The 26,541-nt window shown below is 38.5% G+C and overlaps 1 protein-coding gene across 7 annotated transcripts in view; it reads right to left on the reverse strand.

Annotated features, from left to right (window-relative positions):
* The window catches only part of FHOD3 (formin homology 2 domain containing 3), a 749,832-nt gene that overhangs the window by 350,547 nt on the left and 372,744 nt on the right, over nucleotides 1–26,541 (reverse strand). For all 7 annotated transcript variants that reach the window (XM_069075779.1, XM_069075767.1, XM_069075758.1 and 4 more), the window contains exons 4-5: nucleotides 22,846–22,913; nucleotides 13,025–13,130 (exon numbers count right to left, since the gene is read on the reverse strand). In XM_069075779.1, the coding sequence (XP_068931880.1) occupies nucleotides 13,025–13,130; nucleotides 22,846–22,913 (174 nt within the window). The remainder of the gene's footprint in view (nucleotides 1–13,024; nucleotides 13,131–22,845; nucleotides 22,914–26,541) is intronic.

The raw sequence follows: 26,541 nt of genomic DNA on the forward strand, positions 1-26,541 counted from the left end.
TAGTTTTGATGAGCAGATAGCCTAACTTCCTATTCAGTAGGCTTTGGGGCTGCCTAAAGCAGCAGTAAGTAACCTTTGGAGCAGCCAATGAGGTCTTGATAAGGGAATCTGAAGACGTGTGAATTCTATTAAAATAACAGACAGTATGCTGGCCAGGACCTGCTGGAACACAAGCAGTCTGACCAAATGAGAACAAGATCTACCATTGCTAGGACAGACGTTATCAAAGAAGCCCTTTTTTCTATCTGACATAGTGGTCATGGAAAAGTGCACCAGATTCAGAGTCAGGAGACATAATTTCAAATACCGACTTTGCTATCTGCTGTCTCGGTGATCTCAGGAAGGTCACAACCTTTGTGGGCCTTAATTTCTTTGTCTGGAAAATGACTAGGTTAAAATTGATGATCTCTAATCCTTTCAATTCTAAGTACTATTGGCCCAATCTAATTTATTTAATGCATGCCACTTCAATTGAATATTTGCCTTAAACTCTCTTAAACATTTTAGAAGTATATATGTATTGTATTAATAATTATAACTAATATTTATACCGTACCTTAAAGTTCTATTACCCCCATTTTGTAACTATTGAAACTGAGGCCCAGAGAAGTTAATTACTTGCCCTTGGTCACATAGATTAGCATTTTCCCATATCTCCTGTCATCCATTTTGGCAGTAAAATATCTTTGAATACAGGAAATGCTATCAATAAGTGGTCATCTTTAAATTTTAGTATAAGAGAACAACATGTAAGAAAAATCTCCCTCTTGCTCCCACTTTAAAAATCAAGATCATTTATTATTCAATGAAGTTGCAATGTATTTGTAATGATGAACAGATTCAACAACAATAATATTGATTTTTACAATGATAATAGTTAACACTTAAATAATATTTACTATATACCAGGCATTGTGCTAAACACTGTACAAACATTATCCCATTTGAGCTTCACAGTAACCTGGGAGATGGGTGCTATTGTTATCATCCCCATGTTACAATTTGGGAAATTGAGGCAAAGATGAAATGACCTGCCCAGGGTCACACAGTTAAGAAGTGACTGGGCCTGGATTTGAACTTAGATCTTCCTGACTCTAACCATTACACCACCTAGCTTTCTTGATCAAATAATTAACAAGCATTTGTTAAACACATATTATGTACCAGACACTGTTCTAGGCCAATTGCAAACCCTCCATTATGCCCAGCTACATGTGGTATGTGCTTGTTATGAAATACTAGTCTTCTGTTATGCAACCAGCATCCTAAAACCATTTACAGAGAGGCTTATCATTCCCATAAGGACTTGGTGTTTAAAACCAGCCTGTTCTTTGTAGTTTGTGAAGTTTCCAAAATGAACTTGGAAACCTTATGCCTCTTAGGATGCTAACTTGTCTCCAGCAGTCTAGAGATATCTGGGGAAGTGGCTTCCACAGTCTGTGTGAATGTCACCAACAGTGACATCTATTTATAAACCATCAAGCTAGCAAGCCAATGCCTGTTCTCCAGACACCCTCTTTAGAGCTAACGTCCGTGTTTGCTTGGTGTCAGGCCCAGCTTGTGGCTGTCTCATGAAGAACGCCATCTGGCTCATGCCTATCAATCACCAGAACAGTCAGAGTCCAAGAGGGAAGATAGAACACTGAGGTTAGATTTCCTCAAGAGAAGCAGGTAACAATGTGTATTAGTCTCACTTATTCCAGAATTGGAAGTTTTCTATTACAATAGCTTCCTTAGCATGTAGAGCCTCCGGGTAATAATCTGGAAGACAACTGCCATGATGTCTTTTGGATGCCATAGGGAGAAACCTCAATTTACAAAGAAAACCAATGCTTTGCTCTATAAATAGGGGATGATGGTGTTTATATAACCCACCTTAATGGTTTGGGAGGGAAATAATTTGTAAACTTCAAAATGTAATAGAAATGTGAACTGTTATTTACTGATATTAGGACCTTAGGCATTGACTTCAAAAAACACTAACAAAATGACATCACTTATGTTTTAGAGGACTAAGAGATCGATTCCATTGAATGATATATTGGGAAGTTCAGAGTAGAGAAGTTTACAGATCACCCCAAGTGGACGGTCTGAGAGGGAGAAAGAGGATATTCTTAGAAGCAGAGGTAAGGAGAATGAACATTTCAAGGAGATAGCTCGGGCTCTCCAGAGGCATAGAGATGGCAGACGGAATGCTGAGCCTGAGTTAGCAAAGAGGTCAGTTTGACTAGAACATAAAGTATATAAAGGGAATGTCTGAAAATGGAGGTTGGATCCAGACTGTGAGGAGCTTTACATTCTAAATGGAGGAATCTATACATGCACACATATACATTCTACACCAAGGAATATATGCATGTATATGTGTGTATATATACACTCTACATTGTGGAATATAGTGTATACTCAGAAATACATGTACATATGCATGTATATATGTGAATATTTTATCTAAGGATCAATAGGGAGCCAGTGAAGATTTTTCAGCAAGAGAATATCTCAGTGAGACTTGTGCCTTCTGAAAATTATTTTGGTAACTTTATGACTTGTGCTTTACAAAAATTATTTTGGCAACTTTGTGGGACCTAAGAGAAGGGATATTTTGGAGCCTGTCACAATTGTCCAGATGAGAGGTGATGAGGACCTGAATTTAGACAATGGCTGTGTGTGGGGAGAGAAGGGAGCAGATCTGAGAGATGCTGCAAAGGCTGATGTGGCAAAAGGAAGAACCTGTATTTTTAGATCCTTGTTATGTGTTGCTACTGTTCAATTGAGTCAGAATGATATTATGCAGACCAGAGGTTCAATTCCATTTAACTGGCCTATAGTCATGGGGACATAATCACATTTATGAAACTGCTATCCCTGAAACACAATCAAGTCATCGACTCTCCATATGTTTATTAAGTTACCTGCTCTGTACAAAGAACCATGAGCTATGATGTCCTAGAACTACTATGTTAGTCTTCTTCAATTTTTAGCCATGATGTTTTTTCTCAATTTTATGTCTAAGATTAACTTTCTGCTATGAATTCAAGCATGCTGTTGGCTCAAGGAATTTCATTTACTGAATATATTTTTACAACAAAGCTAGCCTGTGAATGAGTAAATTGCCTAGTTTTTTTATATTTCATTTAATAAAACCTGAGCCTCAGTTTCCTCATCAGTAAAATGAGAAACTGGACCAGATGACTTCTAAGTTTCTTTTCAGGTCCAAAGCTATCCTACGAAAACTTTAATTTCATCACTTACCATTTCTCCCCCAAACATGAAACCGTACAGTTAGGTGGGATTTCTGCCCCATCCTCAAACCATAAAGTGCAATAAAAACCTTAAAGTACATATTGTCTAATTTTTTAAACCTAATCCTGGTAGAAACCAAGTTTATTTATCTATCTGTCTATCTATCTATCTATCTATCTATCTATCTATCTATCTATCTATCTATCTATCTACACACATATATATGAAACTGTTATATACTCATCTACACACATATATATGAAACTGTTATATACTCATAGACACATATACAATATACATACACATGTATATCTGTGTCTGTATGTGTGTGTGTGTGTGTGTATCCAGCATCTAGGTTGGACTGAATTTGATTTGATAAAAATGTTCATTTTGACATACACTCGACTTAAGCAAACAAAAGCTGGCACTGGAAGGGGATAGCAACTGTGTAAGATCTAGAGGTGGGGAAGCTCAGTAGTCACATCAAATCTAAAAAATGGACACAAAATTTGGGAGGGAAGCATCACAAAATTTAACACTAGAAACTTAATGTACACACTAGAATATGCAGCGAAAGGGAAGGAGTTGTATTGGACTCCACTCACACATACATGCGCACACACGCACACACACACACACACACACACACACACACACACACACACACACACACTGAAGTGTGATTGACGATGGGCCTTCAGGACCACAATTTGGAACATGTATAGAATTGAATCTTTGTCTTGGCAACTTTGAGGAGATCTGTACTTTAACCTCTCACACAACCATTGGCTTCTGGCTGGTCCGCATGTGCTATTAGTCTCCCCTCAGTGAGTAGGAGACCAATGAACAGCAAGAGTTGCTCACTCAGTAGACTTTAAAGGGGCAGATTTTTACTCTCTGTCAGCATCTTCCTCCCCAACCAAGCAGGAAGCAGAAGGTCAATAGTGAGTATTCCATCCCTTGTGGGTAGTATTGTCCTGCAGCCATGGCCTGCCAGCATCCTGGAGGGGAAGAGAGGACCAGGCATCCAGAAATCAGACATGCCACTCAATCCTTCTAGCTGTACTTCCTCCTTTGGGGCACTCAAGATGGATGATTTCTTCTCTTCTGGCTTCTCTTCCAGGAGTCTCCAAAAGCCAAGTTCAAGGAGAAAATACTGATTTCTGGAGTCCTCTGTCTCTAAGGAAATGCTCTCCGGAAAGCAACCCGGGAGCCAAGGGTTATATGCATAGGTCTACGAAGAGACAGAATCATAGATTCAGGGCTGGAGGGAACTGGTTCCCTCCACCTACAATAACCCTCTCATTTTACAGATGAAGAGCTGAGACTCAATGAGGTTCAATGTCTTTCCCAGGGTCACAGAGACAGTAAGTGCTAGAACTAGAATTTGGGCTGATCCCTCTGAATCCAGCACGCCTCCCACCACACCATACCACCTCCCTATTAATGTGGAAATACTGGAATCTTCTTTATTTTCCCCTTACCTGAGACTGCTTTTGCATAATATTTACAAATCTTATTTGTAAATTTGAAAAAAGCAGCAATGAAGCCTGTAGAAAGATTCTAAAAGGACAGGAGGTCCTACCTAGGACCAACAGTTCATTGCTCAGTAATTAAAAGATACATGTTTGTCATGCTTCGGTGTATTCATTTTTCACAGGATCAGCTTGACTCAAAGTATCACCTTTCATGGAAATCCAATAAGGCAGAAAAGCTACACTCAAACCAAAGTTTCATTTTTATGCAAGCAAAAGGAAAACAGTAGCTCAGATTTCTACAATATTCTACAGTTATAAAGAAAACTATAAATACATATTTGAATACATATTATATGCAAGCATACATGCATTTAGACAGTACGCATTGGGTCTAGTCAGAGTACCTGGGTTCAAATCCCACCTCTGACAAATGACTTGTGTGTTGAAGGAAGGAAGGAAGGAAGGAAGGAAGGAAGGAAGGAAGGAAGGAAGGAAGGAAGGAAGGGAGGGAGGGAGGGAGGGAGGGAGGGAGGGAGGAAATATTTATTAACTACACACTATGTGCCAGGAACTGTGCTAAGCAGTTTACAAATATTCTCTCATGTGGTCCTTATAACAACCCTGGGAGGTAGGTGCTATTTACATCTCCACTTTAAAGTTGAGGAAACTGAGTCAGACAGAGGTTAAGCGACTTGTCCAGAGGACACAGCTAGCAAATGTCTGAGGCAGGATTTGAACTCAGGATTTCCTGAGTCCAGGGCCAACACTGTATCCACCTCACTACATAATCTCATTGTCTCCTCACAATAACCTTGGGAGGTAGGTGCTATGATAATCCTCATTTTGCAGATGAGGAAACTGAGACCAAAACAGATTAAATGATTTGCCCAGAGTTACCTAGCTAGTAAATGTCTGAGGCTGGATTAGAGCTCAGGTCTTCTTGAAGACAACACTGAGTCCAACTCCAAGCCAACACTCTACCCATCTACGGTGCTACTCAGCTGCCTAAGACAGAACTTCCCCAGACCTCAGTTTCCCCATCTAGGAAGGATCTATGATCCTATCATCCCCTCACCAGAGGCCTGTGAGGTAGGTTTAAATGACATGTTATTCTTACTTTTCAGATAAGGGAATAAGTGAAGTGAATTTCCTAGAATCACCTACAGAGGAAGTGGAAGTGGGAGCTGGTATTGAACCCAGACCTCCTAATCCCACTCTAGACTCCCAAACAGTGACACAAAACCTTCTGGTATCATTGGGACTGATAGCAAGGAAAATATGTAATTCTCCTGCTTTATTTCTGAATTCCACACCAGTCCTATGTAATTATCAGTGGTGTTAATGTGAAAAGGTATTTTATAACAGACTCAATGACTCTGTAAATTGCAATGTGGACATTAAATGAGTAATCCTAGATTAGAAGTCATGTCAGTTTCTGTTCCTGTCTAGATAAACAAGCATTCCATTTAGTCTGCAATAAGAAGGCTATGATACCCTGTGGGGGAATGACAAGACTGGAACTCTGTTTTCTAGATCTGGTGGGAGGGACACGTGGGGACATTTTCCAAACTAAAGAACAATCTAACTGTTCCCTGCGGAAGCCACCCAGTAGTGCATTTGCAAGTCCTATCCCCCCATGTTACACTAATTTAAGCAAAAAAAGAAAAAATAAAATTGTACAGTATTTTTGTTTAAGACTACATGTTGTAAATTAAATGTTTTGATTAGCTCAATAATAGGAGCTGAACACAATTCCATATACCAAAGCATAATTAGAATCTTCAGGAGCATGACTTTCAGCAGAAGTACACAGTGAGTCTCAAATATAAAAGATGCCTGATACCTAGTTGGTTCCAAATATATGTTATCTTTTCCCAAAAAATCTAGCTTTACTAAATGCAGCCTATAATTATTGCTGTCTTCAGTCAAGTCTAACTCTATGTGTGTATGTGTATTGTGTATTTTCTTTCGAAGAGATCTCATTTGAAGTAGAAACCTATACTTGGATCAATAGAATATTTTGACAATTAAAAAATTATTTTTGTTTTAGATACCACTTATATTTCTAAACATCTTCCTAGTTATCCCATCACTAGAGGGCCAAACCTTATAACAAAGAACAAAAGAAAAGAGTCAGGAAAGCAGTTCAGTTAAACTAATAAGCCCAGCAACTGAGATCAGCAATATATATAATGTTTTATACATCCATAGGCCCCCACCTCTCCAAAGATGGAAGGTAGGTTTTGCTGTCAGCGCTTTAATATAATTTGAAAAATTAGGACAAAACTTGAAATAATAACATCTGAATATAGTGACTGATATCTCTTCTCTGGTTAATATTTTTACACTCTCATAATATTTTGTTGCTTAAATGATGCAGCAGAGGATATGATATTGGCTGTGTTTCCCTATAGCATTGATTAGGAATATTCATTATGTAGTATTTAAAAGCTCACCACATTAAAAGTTATATCCAACTAATTATATATACAAATACACATATAAAGCATATACATATATGTATGTGTATATAGATGCACAAACACACCCCCCAAACTATATTATAACAAATTATATTTGTAATCCTTGGCTCCCAGAGAGCATTGTCATAGAGAGGTCAGACTCTAAAAATGACAAATAGACACTATCTTAGAGAGTTCACCAGTTTGGTGACTTTTTTTGAGCTTGACTTCTAGAGGCTTCTGAGAAAGAAGCCAGACCATCCATCTTGTATGTACCACACAGGAAGAAATACGACAGAAAGGAATGAGCTGATTTCCAGATGCCTGCTCCCCTGCTCCCTCCCTCCAGGATGCTGGTAGGCTGTGCCTACAGGACAGTGGTTCTTGGGACTGATGGGATGCTTGCTACCAGTCCCTTACTCCATTCTGCAGGGTTGGGGAAGAAGATACAAGAGGAATACAGGAGTTGCCAATCCCTTTAAAATCTACCAAGTGGGCAACCCCTGCTATTCAGTAGTCAATCTTCTTTGACTCAGCTCTAACTCCCTCTTGGGTGAGGGGTCACTGCACCATACACACGGACCAGACAGAAAACTCTAGTTGCACAGGATACCAAAGAGCATGTCCTGAAAGAATGGTCACAGCACAGGCTCATTAGTATGCATGTTCCATGGGATGGGTTCTTAGCCCCCATCACCCCTACCTTACCACCACCACTACATCCTCATTAATCAAAATTAACCAGAATCTCCAGCATCATACTATGTAATTAGAAACAGAACCAATCTAATTGACAAGGAGTAAATGGCTGCAGAAAAATTTTCTTTCCTTTTCCTAAAATTCAAGTCAAAATCCAAACCAAGCATTGGGGATGCAAAGTGTCAAGTATGTTATAATGAAGATTCCTTTTGTATGTGGGTTAGTTTAGATGTGGTTCCTCCCAAAAACTGTTTGACACACTTTAAAATTTAATCTGCATTGTTAACATTTTCCATCACTTTATTAAGTCTAGACAATCGACAAAATGATAAATCTAGTCCTGATTTGTATTGTTTATCCATTCTGGAGGCATAAATGCTTCACTGAAAATTTAACAATCAGCTCCCAAGCAGGCACCGGTCTGTACATGCTGGATAAAGCCCATCCCTAACTCAAATTTCAATTACCATCTTATTCCATGACATCAGCTGTACTTTTTTTAAAAACTGAATCTCCAAGTGTTAGAGTCATTGATAATTTGGATAAATTCCTTCAGGTATTTTCCAGCTTTCTATATAATATAAACAACAAGAATTTGCTAAGCTAATTAGCATGGGGCATAAGGACATAAAATCTGCCTCTCATCCTTGCAATGCTCTCCCTCCTCACAATTTAGAACTCGACTCCCTTCAAGACTCCACTCAGGTGTCACCTCTCACAGGAAAGAAGAAACAAAAGGCAATATATCTGTTTATACAAACACATATATGAATCATTTGCTATATCAAAATGCTATAGTTTCCAAATAGAAAATGATATTAGAAAAAAATCTCATCTAATTTGTGGGAAAACAATGGCTGGAGAGGACAACTTGGATCTAGAATGTCCCAGGGATTGTAAGAGTTGACTCTTGGGCCCTTTCCAGTGGCTAGGATAATATTAATTTATTTATTCTAAGAGAAAGAGAGATAAAAACCTAAGGGCATCGCTGGTAGCAGGGATGATGCAATGATGCCCACATAGGCCACCATTTCCTAGTTCATGGCTGACTGGCATGTGAAGTGTGGCATGGGACTGGCTGGATGTAGTGGGTTAGGAGAGTTTGTGTTCTCTCCTGAACATGTATTATTAGATGTAAACTTCAGCATATTAATATGTGAATTTCATAAAATATATGCTCTTCTTTTCTAAGCAATTTCAAATGTTTTACTTCAATTACCATAGCCATGAGCTAATGAAATATCAAATTAGATTTATATTAAGTACATGGCTTGCATGAAAGTTTTAGAGTATCCACTACAGTCATCCAAAAATAATAAGACAGATAAATGTTATTTTTACTTGTTGTACATTCAATGTTCTTCTTAAAGGCCTACTCACATTTGAAGAAACTTGGTTACACTATAATTCAAAACCTATCTTTATCTCTCTGCAGATACAACCTTAAACTGAAAGCACACAGAGATTCCTGGAACTAGAAAAGAAATGACATAGAAGTGAAGTAATAGCTTTAAAATATTTAGGGAGACGGAGCGGGGAGGAGAGGAAAGATAAATTCAAAGGATTCTAAAAACAGATGTGGGAAAATAGTAAAGATTCTACAAATGTTATTTCTTTATAGAAGTGTGGGTAAAAGATCCACATTCACTCCTACATACACCCACAGTTGGTCATAAATTCTGACTATAGTTTTAGGAATTAGTTTAATATTAAGCATTTTAAAAAAATAAATCATGCCAAAAATTTCCTGGTGGCTGGCTAATCAGTGGAATAATTTAAGGTGGGTATGTTTTCTTGGTTGCCTTTTTTTTGGAGGGCAATTGGGGTTAAGTGACTTGACCAAGGTCACACGGCTAGTAAGTGTTAAGTATCTGAGGTCAGATTTGAACTCACATCTTCTTGACTCAAGGGCCATTGCTCTATTCACTGTGCCACCTAGGTGCCCCTGGGTATATGTTGTCCACAATTACAAATATGATTATCTGTCAGTTTATTGAGCTGCTCATTTAAACACGTGGAAATAGATTTATGAAATTCTATTTGGTAGTAACAAGGGCAAATCAGACATTACAAAATAGGAGTACTAAGAAATATCTTAATTTCTCTATGTTAAACCCAAAGACACAAAGTGATCATTTAAATTCCTCAGAATCTACTTCCCTCGAACGCTTATAAAAGGGCAACATAAAAATAAATAATCAAGAAATAAATTGTTTCTAATTAAAATCAATTATTTAGACACAAGTGAATTAGTTTCAGAATACAGAACCTACACCAATCAATTCTGTAACCTAAGTATACCTTAGTGGGGTATGTTCATATTTATTGTCAAGATGATATACTGGGAGGTCTCCTATTTCTAGGCATTGGAAATTCTTTGAAATCCAAAATATAAAAATGTAATGATTAGACGTAATGTAGAAATGTTGAGTCACCAATATTTTCAGAATGAGTAGATTACACTAGTGATTGTATATCCAATACAAATCAAACGCATCCTCAGTAATGATAGTGTCCCCTTAATAACTTACAACTGAATGTTTACATTTATCCTGTTCAATGTTATTTATCTTAGAAAAGGCAGTGTAGTATAGCGGGTAAAGAAATTATCTCAAAGCCAGGATGACCTGGGTCAATTCTGCCTCTAACACATCCTGGCCATGTGACCCTGGGCAAGTCATTTCACCTTTCAGTTAACAGTTTTGGTGCTATTGGCAAATCTCCAAGACTCTAAGTGGTAGTAAAGAAGATGCCACCTTGAATTGGGAGAGGATTTCCTGCCATGGGAGTTCCCCTGTACCAGTAAAATCAAGCATTTTAGATTGTTTAGATCATTTAGAATTTTGATTGGCATGGTACTTAGTTATCATTATCCCCATTTACATTATCTGAAAATTTGGTAAACATGCCTTCTACGTTTTCATCCAATTTAACAAAATGTTGACCAGTGCATTTTTTATCTACTCACAAGAGTACCTAAAATCCAGATTCTTATTTAACCTAAAATTGAAAATTTCTTTCTCCCTAGTTCAATTTACTTGAAACTAGTCTAACAGAAGAAAAAAGAAACAAGTCAGAGGTTAGAGGATACAATCAATTCATCAAACCATTAACAAGTATCAGTTTACTGTGTTCCAGGCACTGTGATAAGCACTGGGGACAAGAAGAGAAAAAAGCAGGGTCTCCTTTGGCTTCTTTGGTTACCAAGGAACCACTGACCATCAATTTATAGAGTGGTGGCTAGTCTAATTAATAAATTGATGAATTACCCAGAAACTTTGTCTTTTAGGGGTTTTTGTTTGTCTTGGTATACATGTATATGTATATGTATACATATATATGTATATACACATCTGTATATATGTTTGTAGACACATGCATGTTGCTTTTCCCATTAGAATGTAAAGCTCCTTTAGGACATGAACTGTTTCTGCCTTCCTTGAGGGCTAGGGGCAATCTTATTAATCAACCATGCCCTTCAAAGACTGACTGACCTTAACAGGAGTTATGCCTTTGAAGAAAACAGAAGGAAAAAACATGAATCACAATTAATAATTAGTTATTAATATATTAGTATAATATTAATTTCTCTCAACATATATATACAGATCCCTGTGTATATATGTGTGTTACATAACTAAAGGACAACCAGTTAAGGGCAACATACTACCTCCAGTGACAATGCATTTCATTTTTGGAAAAATGTTAGGAAGTTTTTTATTAAATCAAGCTGAAATTTTCTTCAACCCCACTGCTCCTTGTTCTGCCTTCCAGGGTCAAACAAAATGAGCTGAATGCCTGTTTCATGTGACAGCTCTTCAGATAAATGAGGATGGTTAGCGTCACCCCCCACCCGACTCTACCTCATCTTAAATCTTTTCTTGTTTAATAAATAATGGAGCTTATCAACAGAGCATAACCTTTAGCAACTTTCTATTGAGATTCCACCAGCAGCATGGCAAAAGACCAGAAGTTAAAAAGAAGAAGTGGGGGGGGGGAAGAGAGACAGATTCCCAGGCCTTTTGGAATTGCTACCCTAAGATAGAACAAAGAAGAACAGCCACTAGAGAAGGGTTACAAAATACATGCATGGCATTTAGTGTGTTTATCCAAAGCTAAGAAAACACTAATGTTTACTTCTTTTAAAGTTTTCTATTTTTCTTTTCCCTGACATAGGTTTCTGGATAAGACAGTGTGAGGCAAGGAGAGAAGGAAGGAGGAATCCAGATAGTTGGGTAAGAGGATAATGACAATGCAGAGAAGATAATAATGGCTGTGGCAAGAGGACATGCCAGGAACTAGGTGAAGACAATTCAGTTCTGACTGCCTTATAATTCTAGTCAACTTGATCTTTAATCACATATTACATGGATTTATTCCTTAGCCAAGACCCAACAACATGAGGAGCTTTCCTTATGGGAACAAGTGAGTCTCCTGCTTTGCCAAGGCTCTGCCATGGAGGCAGCAGTGCCATCCACATAAATGGCAGAAATGACCTCAAGCTTGGGGGTCTTGATGACCATCAGGAAGCCAAAATTACCCCCACTAGGCACAATATACCAAGAACTAGTTTAGACTTCCTTTATCCTGGACAGCCTAAGTAGTGGAGAATGAACTTCACTGAAACACACTGTACCACTGTAGGCTTTCATCTCGCAGGATCTATTTTAGTGATTCTCTCGAGCATTCAATGCTTCTCTTTTAAAAGTTTGGAAGAGAACTTACTTATGAAACTCATAGAATTATCTTTGACACTAGCAGGCAGGAATAATGGTTTACAATGAAGATTTTTCTTTTGCACCATATGAACCCTGAAATGGAAATTCCCTGAATAGTATGGCGGCATGACAGAGTGAATAGAGGGCTGACCTGAGTCAAGAAGGTCTGGGTTGAAGTTCTGCATCTGATACATCCTACGCAACTCACAACTTCTCAAGCAATTATTCACTACTACAAGTTGGAAAGCAGTTGCCTATTTGCATAGGTATGAAGAATTTCCTAGCCAGAAGTTCCTTATGCCAGTAAAAATGGACTTTAGACAAGTTCAGACGGAGGGGGAAATGTATTAGATAATTAAATCCTTAAATAAGAAAAGCAGCAACATTCTTTAAAAGAGTCATGGAAGTAATTCCAGTTACTTACCTCTAAGGATATAGTTTTGATAATTCTGGTCTGCCTCAGCTCCCACTTTTATTAAGCAAGTCAGACCTTCAGCCACAACAAATTCATGCACCAAATCCTTGTCATCCTGAAAGGGAAGGAGGAAAAAAATTGATCTCATACATGGTTCCTCTTTAGGTTACATGTTAAACCAAATTCAAATTGTTAAACCAATATTCTCACCATTACTGTTTGTTCTATCTAAATGAATTTACTTAACTATTCCCAAAAGAATTCAATAATCTGTTTTCAAATTATTGTGACATTTGTATTTATAAACTGGCTTTTCAAATATCTAAAGAAGAGAAGGTGAGTGAATACTCTCTACTTTGTCAGGAGTATTTTGTACTACCTTTTTTGTATCTTTCTATTTCAGTCTTTGAAACGGTCCCATTTCCTCCAAAGTTTCATGCTGGACTGGGCATCTAGAGTCTTTTAAAAAATTACTCCTATAGGTAAGATCCCACTGAGAGGCATCATAGTTGATAGAGGGCCAGCCTTAAAATCAGAAAGACCTGGGTTCAAGTCCTGCCTTTGACACATGGTGGGTATGTAACACGGAGCCTATTATTTCACTTCTCATTATACCAAGAAGCTCTCTAAGACAGTAAGCTATAGATGACTGGATAATCTGCATGCCTGAAATGTATCAAGACCAGAATCCCCTGCATGAGTGAAATCGCAGGCGGGAGGGAGACATCCATCTCACTTAAATGCATGCGATCACAAAGAAGGGCTCACCACTCCTAGTGTCCAAAGAGATAGGCCACATTCACTGACTTGACTTGGTTATGACACTTTTTTTTTTAACAATAAAGACTATAACACATGTTTTTCCTAGTCTGTTGGTCATAGCCTTCCATTTATTTAGAGCTGGAAAACATCCACCGCCCTCATTTTACAAATGAGAAAACTGAGCCTGAAAGAGTTCAAGTAACATGCCCCAAGGTCACCCAGGGAATAAGCAACAGAACCAAAATTGAAACTCAGGCCCTCAATTCAAAACTCCTTCCACTTTCCCAGAAATGAGCAAGCATTCTGCTGACCAAGTGTACTTGATTTTGTTCTGTATGCAGTGCAAATGGTGGGAACTGAGTGGGGAGAGAGGGAATTGCAAGAGAAAGACAGCATTGTGTTCTCTGTTAGTTTTCCCTTTCAATAGCAATTGCAGCTCAACTTTCCTCACCTCCAGCATCCCAGGAGACGTGGATTGTAGTACCAGCTGACACTCATTAGGTGGGTGAGTTGGCAATGAGCAACTTCTCTAGACTCTCAAGCTTTATCATCTGTAAAATGAGGGGATCAGACTAAATGACACCCAAGATCCCCTTTCCCTCTAAAAATTCTATAATTACTACATAATGTTTGTTAAGAGGTACTGTAGAGATAATTTGTGCCTAACTCAGGTAGTGATCTCTCACCCTTCCAGTTCCAATATTCTATTATTCTAGGTCCTCTTCATTGTTATTCCACTCTACAAATAAGTAAACCAACCAAGCCCCAAACCAAAAATGCCTAAAGTCCCCAATAACCCATAAAACACACACACACACACACACACACACACACACACACACACCACCACCACCACCACCACTACCACTACCACCACCAAAAAAGATCCAAGAGCTTGCTGAAGGAAAGGTAGAAAAATCTCCCTTCTCTACTGGCTTCAAAGTACTTCAGAGTATTTTCCTCTAATTTGTTAATTCACTACAGAAAATCTGGTATGAGTTCTGCCTTCTTTGCAGATTCTGCACACTACACATTACAACAGTCATGAAATAGCTAGCAACATATTCATTATAACAAATTCTATGAAAATAAAGCTTAATTTAGAAGTCCCATGATGTTGATTAAAATTGGCTTTAGCTATACAACTGTCTAATCCATTGATAACCTATATGGCTATATCTTTGTTATTTTTATTGTTCAATCCAATCTGATATGAACATTCAAGGTATTAATATTATAATAAATCTGTTCATGAAGTAGAAATCTCCTTGGTGGAATAACTACCTCAAAATACTGTTTCTGAATTTATGTCTATCCATCTGTAAAACAATAAGTATTTATTGAACACTGACTTCCTATGCCAGGTCCCAGAGCATATTTGGAAAAAAAAAAAGACATAATCGCGGATTTTAAGTGGTTTACTATTTAGCTGGGGGAATAAATATGAAAGAGTAAAAAACTAAGACAACTATATAAATCTAATAACATTTCAACTTTTCAGCATTAGTGATATCACAAAGGACTCCATGATTACTTGCTCAATGAATAAAACAATGAGGACTATAGGAGTTCACAGGTAGAGAGGTGAGTTAGCTTCCATAATTTTAAATATTAACTTTCAACTCAGGCCCTTGCTTCATCTTCGTTGTTTAGTTGTTTCAATCATGCCCTACTTTTTGTGACCCCATGTAGGATTTTCTTGGCAAAGATACTGGAGTGGTTTGCCATTTCCTTCTCTTATTCATTTTATAGATGAGGAAACTGAGGCAATTAAGTGACTTGCCCAGGGTCACATAGCTATTTAGTGTCCAAAGCCAGATTTGAACTCTGGTTTCTCAGATTCTAGGTCTGGCACTCTATCCACCATGCCACCTTCATCCTTGAAATGTCATCGGTCCTCTTCAAGAACAATGAAGAAACAACCAATCCATCAAACAGATGCCCCATCTTTTGTCTATTCTTTCCTAAATCAAGTGAGCAGCTTCCATCTGCTATGTGAATCTACTTTTCGTGACCCAAAGATTCTCCTCCCTGCTTCTCCATTATTCACCTGCTGCAGAGAGTTACCTCTATGGTGCTACATACATATAACCTGGGGAGTGCTTTGTAGGAATAGTCCCAGGTTGGGAAATTGATGGTGTGTATGGAAATACTTTACATTTTGTGAAGTTATATATAAGCAGGAACTATGGACAGGAAACAAACCATAGCAATAGCTGACTATTCATTCCATTTTTATAGTTCTCCAAAGAAGATCTCTTTCCACAATCCATTTCAATATTAACCAACAAAAATGTGGAGAAATGATAAACTCGGTCACTTTAAAAGTTGAAGGATAGAGGCAAGGAGAGCAAAGCTAGAATTTTGTTCCACTTTCCAGACTCGGATATTTATTCTCTTTTATGTTATCCAGACCTAACAATTCCGCTATTTAGTCATGTTTACTGACTGCCTCCATTCCACTTGAACAAGAGATAAATTTATTGGAGACACTTTAGAGTACACTCATGCATTCATGCATTAGATATGAGGCTGAAGGATATTATATTGCAGATGTGTTCTAACCCTGAGATTCTGTGATATGATGGCCCTAAAACAAATAAAAACGACATCTCAACCGGGATGAGCTTTTGAAAAATTGAAAGCTCTGACAATGGAATAATGAATTAATAATCCTAAAGCGGAAGAAAAAAGAGAAGCATTTGTCAAGAACAATGTGGTTGTGAAAGGAGTTCCCTGATGTGCTCAGATTTTCAAAGGTCATATGCAGAAGTTGGATGGAGGGAACATAAGCAAGGTTTATTTTTTCTTAAAGAGGAGAATAAATCTCTAAGAATATTAGCAAGAAAGCTAAAAGCAAAATTTATCATAAGCTTCTAAATAATGTTATAAGGACAAGAAAAAGAGCTCTGCAAGGTAAGGTAGAAGCAAGGAAAACAATTAGACCTTACCCAACATTTAGGGTAGATCTGATAGTCTTAACAGACAACAGAATGGAGGGAATACAATGTAATTCTAATTTTGCTTCTATGGTCTCTATAAAATGAAATTATCTTCAGCCTATGAAGAGTAGTTCATACATAACTAAGAGGGAACTGGAGCTCCAAATAGGTGAAGAGATAATAAAAGATCATCTAGTAGCTCTGAATGAGGTCATGTGCCGGGTCAGATAAATTTTATAATAAGCTAGAATAAGTACTTATGAGATGATATAGATGAACTGTGGAATTGTGGAAAATATTTTCTGGAAAGATAAAAACAGGCAAATTTTGCCCTAATTTTCATAATGTTGAGAGAGAGACAGAGACAGACAGAGACAGAGAGACACAGAGACAGACAGAGACAGAGAGACACAGAGAGAGAGAGAGAGAGAGAGAGAGAGAGAGAGAGAGAGAGAGAAGAGGGAAGAAAGCAAAAAGAGGGGGAGAGGGATGGGGAAGAGAAGATAGGAAAGAACAGTGTTAGAAACAAGAGCTGACAGCATATTCTGCTGCCTAGTTTGACTATATCCGAAGTATCATTATCAATTCTGGGCATCACATTTTTTAAAAAACATTCTTATTTAAAGTTTTGAGTTCCAAATTCTATCTCTCCCTCCTTTCCCTCTCCCCTCTCGGAGATGGTAAGCAATCAGATATAGGTTATACCTGTACAATCATGTAAAACATTTTCATATTAGTCATTTTGTACAAGACTTGAATAAAAGAATGAAAGTAGAAAATAACATGCTTCAGTCTGTATTCAATCAATATCAGTTCCTTCTCTGGAGGTGGATAGTATACTTCATCATTAGTCCTTTGAGATTATCTTAGATCACTATATTGCTGAAAATAGCTGTCAGTCACAGTTCTTCCTTGAATAATTTTGCTGTTACTGTGTACAACATCATCCTGATTCTGTTCACTATGCATTAGTTTATGTAGGGCTTTCCAGGTTTTTCTGAAATCATCCTTCTTATCATTTCTTATAGCACAATAATATCCCATTACAATCATATACCACAGCTTGTTTAGTCATTCCTCAATTGATGGGCATCCCTTTGATTTCCAATTCTTAGCCACCACAAAAAGAACTGCTACTAATATGACAAAAAAGTAAAATGTTGGATGTTGAAGGGGACTGTTGGTTGAGTTGTGAACTGATTCAACCATTCTGGAAAGTGATTTGGAGCAATGTCCATAGGGCTATAAAACTGTGCATACCTTTTGATCTAGCAATACCATTTCTAGGTCTATATTTCAAAGATATACATAAAAAAGGGAAAAGAACTTATCTGGGCATCACATTTTAAGAAGTACACTGATTAACCCATTTAATCATGTACAGAAGAGAGCAACCAGAATAGCAAGGAGAATAAAAACCATTGGCATCTGAAAAATGGTTAAAAGAATCGAGGATGTTTAGTTATTTGTATTAAGCACGTACTACATACCAACTACTATGTGCTGGGTACATGATAACTCTCTTTAAATATGTGAATGGCTATCATGTGAAAAAAGGAATAGATTTATTCTGTGTGACTCTAAAAGAGAATTCTAGTGATAGGCAGCTGTTGCAGGAAGGCAGATTTTGTTTTTAAAGAAGGGAAAAATTCTTAAGGATTCAAGGTTCCTAAGAAGAGAATGGGCTGCCTTGTGAGGTCATGAATTCACTACCACCAGTAGTTTTCCAGCAGACGCTAGGCAACCACTTCTAAAAGGTATTACGGAGGGAATTATGCACTGCATAGGGGTTTACAAGGACCAGTGAGTGGCAAAATTCAGAACTGTAAAGAACCATAGAGATCAACTGCCCAATCTCTTCATTTTTATACAGGAGGAAATTTTAGGTGAGAGTGTTCAACTGACTTGGAGACGATGTGGTTCTCCTGTTCCCTAAACACAAAGTGTCTACTAGATTGCCTCAATGGGTTCTGTCCTCCCTGATGTCCTTCTGATCAATGGACCTTTTGGGAATCCTTTTCTTTCTTTCCAACAAATCAGATTCTTTGTTCTATTTGCCCAAGGCCTTTCTAATTTTTAGAGCAAAAGTTAGCTAATCTGATGTTAAGCCATGTTAATTGGAATGGGTACACCCTCCCATCTGTGGAAATTTATGCAGAGTTTAACAGGAACCTTCTAGAAACAGTGCTGTAACCCAAAGAATAATTATGAGGATGAGCTCTGCTTTTGCTATGGGTTGATGTGGTAGATGTTTCGGGATAACTGTTTATTCAAAGGGCATAAAAAGGGGACCTTAGATGTTTGGTTAACTAATACACAGCCAACTATAAGAGAAAGGATTTCAGTGTTATATAATAAAAAGAGTGTTCAAGTTGGAGTCAGAGGACCTAGCTCCTTTTTTTTCTAATTTTATTTTTTCCAATTACATATAAAAACAATTTAATCTTCATTTTTTTACAATTCTGAGTTTCAAATTCCCTCTCACTCTCCCTCTCCTCCACCCTCATTGAGAACATCAGCAATTCGATAACAGTTATACATTTGCAGCAGAGGACCCAGTTTAAAATATGTGCTTTGTCGCTTACCGTTTGTGTCACCTTGGAAATAACACTACCTGGGTTGTGTCTCAGCTTTTTCCAGGACAGCTGGATTCCAGGTGGTGTACACCTGTGATCCCAACTACCAAGGAGGCTAAGACTGGAAGAGTGTCTTCTACATGGGAATTCTGAGCTATGGTAGGCTCTGCAGAAGAGGGGCTACACTGTGTGTCATCAATATGGTGGGCCTCCCACTACAAATGGCCTAAGAAGGGGCAAAACAGCCCACATGGCAAACAAAGTAGGTCAGAATTCCCTTATTTATCAGAAGAGGGATCAGGTCTGTGGGTAGCCTTGAACTTCTATCCTGGGCAAGATGGGGAATCAGTATTTTAATGATGATGATCATGATATTCATGATAAATAAAATGAGGAAGTTGGACTAGATAATTTCAAAGTTCTCTTCCACTCTAAATTTACAGTCTAGGGTTCTCTCTTGATGTTTCTGTACATTTCCTGTATAAGGCCACGCCTTGGATTTAAATATGTTCAGGATAAAGTTGAGGCATTTGGCCAAAATTAGAAGAACAAAGCAAAAATAAAAACCTCAGTGATGTAAAGACCAGAACTCCTAATGGGATAATGGAAGTTTGGTGTTAAAAAAAATAGTCAGTAACTATGGTTTATCTCCAAAAGGGAAAAATAATTTGAAATAATTCTCCTGGCTCTACATGGAACTGAGCCTTTATTTGAAGTCTATAATATTTTTGAAATTACATGGGCTAAATTTGGGTAGGCATTAACGACGTCACCTCTTGAACCAAGAAACCATAGCGAAAGCTCTAATATGTTATTCAGGTGGGGAAAAAAATGTTATATGCAGTGCCCTAAAAGTAACGAAAGACATCTGTGCTTAATTCAGTCATTTGAGATAATCATGGCTTTGGGAGAAAGAGAAAATGGGAAGATATCATGAATTTTTGGAAAATTACTTTACACCCATAAGTAAAAAGGAAATAAAAAATAATTTTTCTCTCTATCCATATCCCTTTCCACCACCATATGTTAAAAATGAACATTTAGATGAGCTCATGTCTAGTCAGAAAGTTTTTCCAAGCATATAACAAATGTTTATTGCCTTAACTAAAATGTCAAATCACACATGGCTTCATTGTGCAAAAGTAGTGACTAGTACTCTCATGTAATATCTCCGGCTGATTAATCATCAGGATTAATACTGTACACAATTTTTATCAACCGACAGAGAAATATCTACAAGAAGAAAAAGCAAACCTATACCACAATGGTAAACTTGCATTTTATAGAGCCTCACTGCTGTCAATAAATTATTGTGATTAGAATCTGCAGTGGTCCTGTCTTAGCAATTAGAAACCTTGACTTCAGGATGTCTTTAACTCAGTAAGTATCAGTTGTCAACCTGACTTTTCTGTAGGGGTGACAATATTAGCCCACTAGGAATTTTTTAAGGATATTGGAAGGATGAAATAATGTTATTAAAGTTGTTTAATATTTCAAATGAAATATAAAATATTTAAATCAAATTAATAATTATAGAAATAGTATGGCATATTAGACAGAAAGCTGGCCTCTGAGTTAGGAAGACCTGAGTTCAAATCTCTAAAATTCTGTCTCCAAACTGTCTAAAACTCTGGGTAAGCAATTTAACCTCTTAGTGCTCCCAGTAAGCTTTCTGAGATTATAAGTTGCAAAACAGTTGTAAATCTGCATTGGCAGAGGGAGTTTCCTCACCTAGAATTCCCTACAACAATGAAATCACAAGTAATATGAAAAAAAAAAATGTGTAGGGCATCCAGCCCCAGATCATTCCAACAAATCCCCAAGGAGCTTCACAATCATTCAAGAGTTTAGTCTAACTGTCCATGCAAAAAAAATATCAACTGGATGAAGAATGTCTATTATCCAGATAAAAATAACAATTGAATAAGATCATAAGAACTAGTCCATTTAAAAACATTTGTACAGGCACTGTGTCTGGATAATGAACTTGGCCTAGAATTAACTAGGAGAAAGAGGATAGGTCAAATTGCTTTGAAGAAGCTATAGAGTGATTTTGATTGACACCAGACTTCTTGAAATAAAGGGACATCTTGAACATCAGCATTCTTCCATTCATCTGAGACAGCTTTGAGCTGTGGAATACCTCAACTCCAAAGAACTAAAATTACGATCATCTGAAGGACAATAAGGAGATCAATGAATGATAGGTATGCGTACACTGCAACATATTAACATTGAAGAACTGAGCAGGAGAAGGACTGACTATAAAAGATATTATCAAAGACACAGCCAACTTGAAAAGGAAGTGGTCTGGTCAGATAGGAAGTGTAGAGAGAAACCAAAAAAGCAAGGGATAACTACCGGTTAATAACCTCCATGCTCCATTGGTACTCACCAGCATCACGGCTTAGAGGAGGCTTCCAGAATGAGGAATATCTAAGAGCTAACTTGGGCAAAAGTCACATAAGCTGAAAAGGTGTGAATAGGCTGCAATGTGCACTAGCAGAGGAGGTGCCCACATTGCTGAGATCACAGATCCATTAATATTATGAAAAGGGCACTGTGCTGTGGGCACTGCTGGGATAAAAAAGATAAGTAAAACAATTAGCTTATTAAGATAGCTGTGGGGGTAAGACTATTACTAAAGGAAACGATAAGGGTTAGGGTTAGGGCCGTTAACAAGAGGAGAGCCATACGTGTGAGTGAAGGGATGGATCGTGAATGAATGAAGGGAGGGACAAGCCTTTATTAAATGTTTCTCTTGTGCAAAGTCCTCTGCTAAGCATACAAACAAAAATGTAAGATAGTCCCTGTTTTTAAGGAGCTCACATTCTAATGGCAAAGTAATAAAAAAAAAAGCTATGGGAGTTCAAAAGAGGAAATATAGCCAATTGGTAGCATGGTGGAAAAGTTTCATGAAGGACACGGCATTTATGTTGGGCCTTGAAGAACAGACAGGAGTTTTACAAGGAACTTTTTGGCTGGAGAATAGAGCATCAGTAGAAAGGTAAAATGAAATAAAGCTGAAAATGTGGGTTGGTGCCAACATTATAGATGGACTTGAATGACAAATTAGGGAATTTGGGCTTTTTAGGCAACATGGAGCCACTGAAGTCTTTGAAGCAGTAGAATATGGTGGTCCACAGTAAATGGACCTGATTAAATAGTAGAGTGGTAGCATCTTTTCTTCTACCAGAATTGTTCATGCTTTTCCAAATCATCTATTGGATGTCTTCAGGAAACTAGTTCCCCAAATAAAGGGAGAGAACACATACTGCCATGAGATTGGGTCTTTTCAGGTGAACCTGACCATATTTGTTCTAAGCACAGGAGACTAGGGAAGGTAAACTTTGCCTCTATAACAATGGAGGGTAAAAGTTCAATATTGACATTCCAAGTCTCAAATAGGCATTTGTTTACTAAATTACAGACAACTTTTCCTAACTTTCCCTAGAATGAAGTACAAATTAATTTGCATTAGGCTCTTCAGGCAATACAGCCACTGCAATTTAGTATACTGCAATAGAAAATTAAGTCAAATCTTTTTTACCTGAAATATCTGCTTCAAGGAGAAAAGAGCCCGTCTTAACTCTCGTCCACTGGAGTTGTACAGCTTTTCTGAAATAAACAAAATAACAAATAACATCAATTTTGCTGCCCAGGTGGGTAACTGAGGCACAGTGATGATCTGGGGTCATCATTTAGAATTTCTAGTGAACAAGTAATTAGAACTGACAATATATAGAAATTCAAATTGAATAAAGGGAATTTCATAACTGAGGATGGGATAAAGAGGTAAACCATTATTTAGTGGATCATCCACTCTCAAGATTTCAACTACCATCTACCAACTACAAGTTGCATTAATAACTCCCAGATACACATATTTAACCCTGACCTCTGTCTCTGTCATTCATACATACATACACACACACATTCACACACACTCACACACAACACACCATTTCCAAATACTTAAATCAAAATCAGAACTTTTCATTTTTTCCCTCAAATCAGCACCTCTTCTGAATTCACCCATTATTTTCATTAGATCACTGTTTTCTCAGTCTCTGTTTTGATGACTCCCTCCTCCATGCTCCACATTAATCATTTAATCAACAAAAGATTTTATTCCCTATTACTCTACTAAGTAAGCATTATCAGGCACACAAGAGAAGCATAAGACAAACAGTATCTCTGCCTTCTAAGGTCTTAGGACCTAAAATAAGACTTTTACTACATAAATGCAGAACAGTATTTTTAAAAATACAGAATTAAAACTACAGAAAATTTAACCTAAACAAGCTTAGAGATGAATCTCAATAAAATGTGAAGAATTGAGCTCATTGTCCAGTGAAAATATTCATGTGCAAAACCTTTCTGAGGAATGACAAAAGAGGAAATCTGCAGAGCAGAAATAGGGAATAGATTAGGGGAAGCCTCTAATGTGAAAGGGCAGCTAGGTGGCGCCATTGTGCACAGAGTATCAGGCCCAGAGTCAGGAAGACTCATCTCCCTGAGTTCAAATAGTCTCAGACTCTCACTAGCTGTGTGACCCTGAGCAAGTCACTTAACCCAGTTTGCCTCAGTTTCCTCATCTATAATATGAGCCGGAGAGGGAAATAGTAAACCATTCTAGTATCTTTGACAAGAAAACCCCAAATGGGGTCGTGAAGAGTAGGACACAACTGAAAATCAACTAAACAACAAGAAATCATGTGAAAAGACAAAGCCCCCATTAACAGTCTGAATCTCATGGGACCACCAGGAGTCAAACAGAAGACTGAAAACTAGCTGTCCGGATAAAAATGGAAATAGCAAGTACACAATGAAGGATGTTCAAATTCAGCCTATGTGTGCTTGAAAGTGGATGTGCTAACAGATGGAGATGTGAATATAATTAAGTGTTAGGTTTTGTGGTATTGACCATATGTACAATCGCGTGAGGTTTGAGAACCCCAGGGGGAGGCTGACAGCTGTGTGACTGAAGACCTTGTGTTTGTTTAGCTGTCTTCCTTTGCTAATTACTGCTCCTGTCCCTCTGGCAATAAAAGCTTTAGACATGCTCTTGATCTTGTTGGTGTTATCTTGCTCCTGGGTGTTTCTGAGACAAAATACAGAGGGTTATCAGTAGAACCAGGGAAGACAGAGAGATAATGGAGCAGGACTCAGTGTATGTGTGTATGTGACCTGGAGTGACAAAATACTTGAATTTGAGTGGATGAATGAGATAGAAATCAAGAGAGAATAGATTGTGGATCATTTTGAATGGCCAGTGGAAACATGGCAATTTGGAAGGCACAGAAGAAGGCAACTTGCATTTCAGTTTGGGAAACTGTGGTAGCTGGTGGAAGTTGAGGTCTTCCATGGTAGCTTGGAGCCCCAAGACTATGAGTGTGGTTTCTGGTGCCAACCCACTGAGTAATAACAGCATTTGGGAAGTCAAGAGGAGCGTATCCTCACAGATGTAGGTATCAGACAGGCCAAATTCTAAACCCCCAGCGTGCTGGGAGACAGCAATGAACCCAGAATCTGGATGTCTGACATGGCAGGAGAAGGGTGGGAGGGTCTTGACATGGGAAAGCTCATTGTGACTTCCTGTAGTCAAGGAATGTCCCAAGAGAGGAGTTGGGTTTGGAAAAGACTAGTGGGGAGAGTTGGGAAATATCACAGCAAAAGACTTAGAGGAAGGAATTATTACAGTGGGTGTACTAGTGTGCTCAAGTTTTCTTCCTGTATCCTCTAACCCTGCCCCATGAACTAACTGAGCCCCCACCGATTGGTAGCCACAGCCTGTTTCCTGGAACCCATCCTGACCTTGGGGTATGAGGATATTAGAAGGAGCCTGACCTTACTAGTTTTCTAGTTCAACATCTAGTCAGTTTAATTGCTCGATCAATTAATCAATCAATAAATATGTATTAAGTATCTACTATGTGTCAGGCACTGTGCTAAATGCTTTACAGATATTACCTCATTTGATGGTCACAATAACCCTGAGAGTTAGGTGCTTTTAATATCCCCATTTTACAGTTGAGGAAACTGAAGTTAACCTAGCTTCCCCGTGAGCCAGGCACTGGGTGACTTATTCAGAGACACATAACTAGCAGAATCTAAACCAGGCCCCCTGACTCAAAACTCACTTCTCTTTCCAATCTATCAGAAGTCATCTTTACCTTCATTTCCTCGTTTTACAAATGAAGAAAAAATTGAGAGTCAGAGATCAAAGTCACAAAAAGATCCAAGATTCAGGGAGGCAAGATGGCGGAGTAGAAGCACGACCTTCCCGCGGCTCCGGCTTCCACCCTCCCCAATCCATGTAAAAAGGGGACTCTAAACAAACTTTGGAGCTGCAGAACCCACAAAATGACACAGAGAAGCTAACCTCCCACTGAGGACAGCCCGGCAGTCCAGCAGGAATCCAGCACAGCGCTCTGGGAGCCAAGCCCAGCCCCGGGACAGAGGCTTTAGCCCCAGGGCGGGCCTGACCAGCTGCCAGCCAGAGGGACTCCAGATCAGCAGCAGCTGTGGCCGATTCCAGATTTATCAATACATAAATGCGAAGGACAAGGTGAGAGGCCAGTGCAGTCTGGACTTTGGGACCCAGTAAGTGGGAGTGCATGGCTTTTACCCCTAGGGCGAGAAACCGCTGAGATGCCGGCACAGCCAGCCAACGCCACCTGGCGGCTTCAGCTCCTGGCCTGCAGAGTGTAGGGGACCAAGCACCAGTCTGAGGGGTCATCGCTCTTGCTTTTACCTGCTTGGATCTGGATTGCAGTCTAGGGTGGAGGTCCTGGAGTGTGTGTCCAGCTTGCCAGAGTGTGTGGAGACCTCAGAGAGGGTACCCATCTAATAACCTCCGGCAGCTGAGAAAACCTCAGCATTTGGGACAAAAACTCCCCTGTCTGGTGGCAGAGTCCTACTGTGGCAAAAAGCCCAAAAGTCAAATAACTTAGTGGCAAAATGAGCAGGCAAAGGAAACAAAGCAGACAGAAGATTCCAACATTACACTCCTATTTTGGGGACAAGGAGCAAGGCATGGAACAGGAGGAAAACAGTGAAGTCAGAACTCCTGCACCAAAAGCTTCAAAGGAAAATACAAGCTGGTTACAGGCCATAGAGGACCTTAAGAAGCAGATAAGAGAAGTGGAGGAAAAATTGGGAAGAGAAATGAGAACAATGCAAGAAAATTATGAAATGAGAGTCAACAGCCTGACTGAAGAAAATAATACCTTAAAAAACAGAC

This window comes from Petaurus breviceps, unplaced genomic scaffold, assembly GCF_028583685.1.
Source record: "Petaurus breviceps papuanus isolate PSGF00001 unplaced genomic scaffold, PetGlider_PUasm1.0 151, whole genome shotgun sequence".
In the NCBI taxonomy this organism is placed as follows: domain Eukaryota; kingdom Metazoa; phylum Chordata; class Mammalia; order Diprotodontia; family Petauridae; genus Petaurus; species Petaurus breviceps.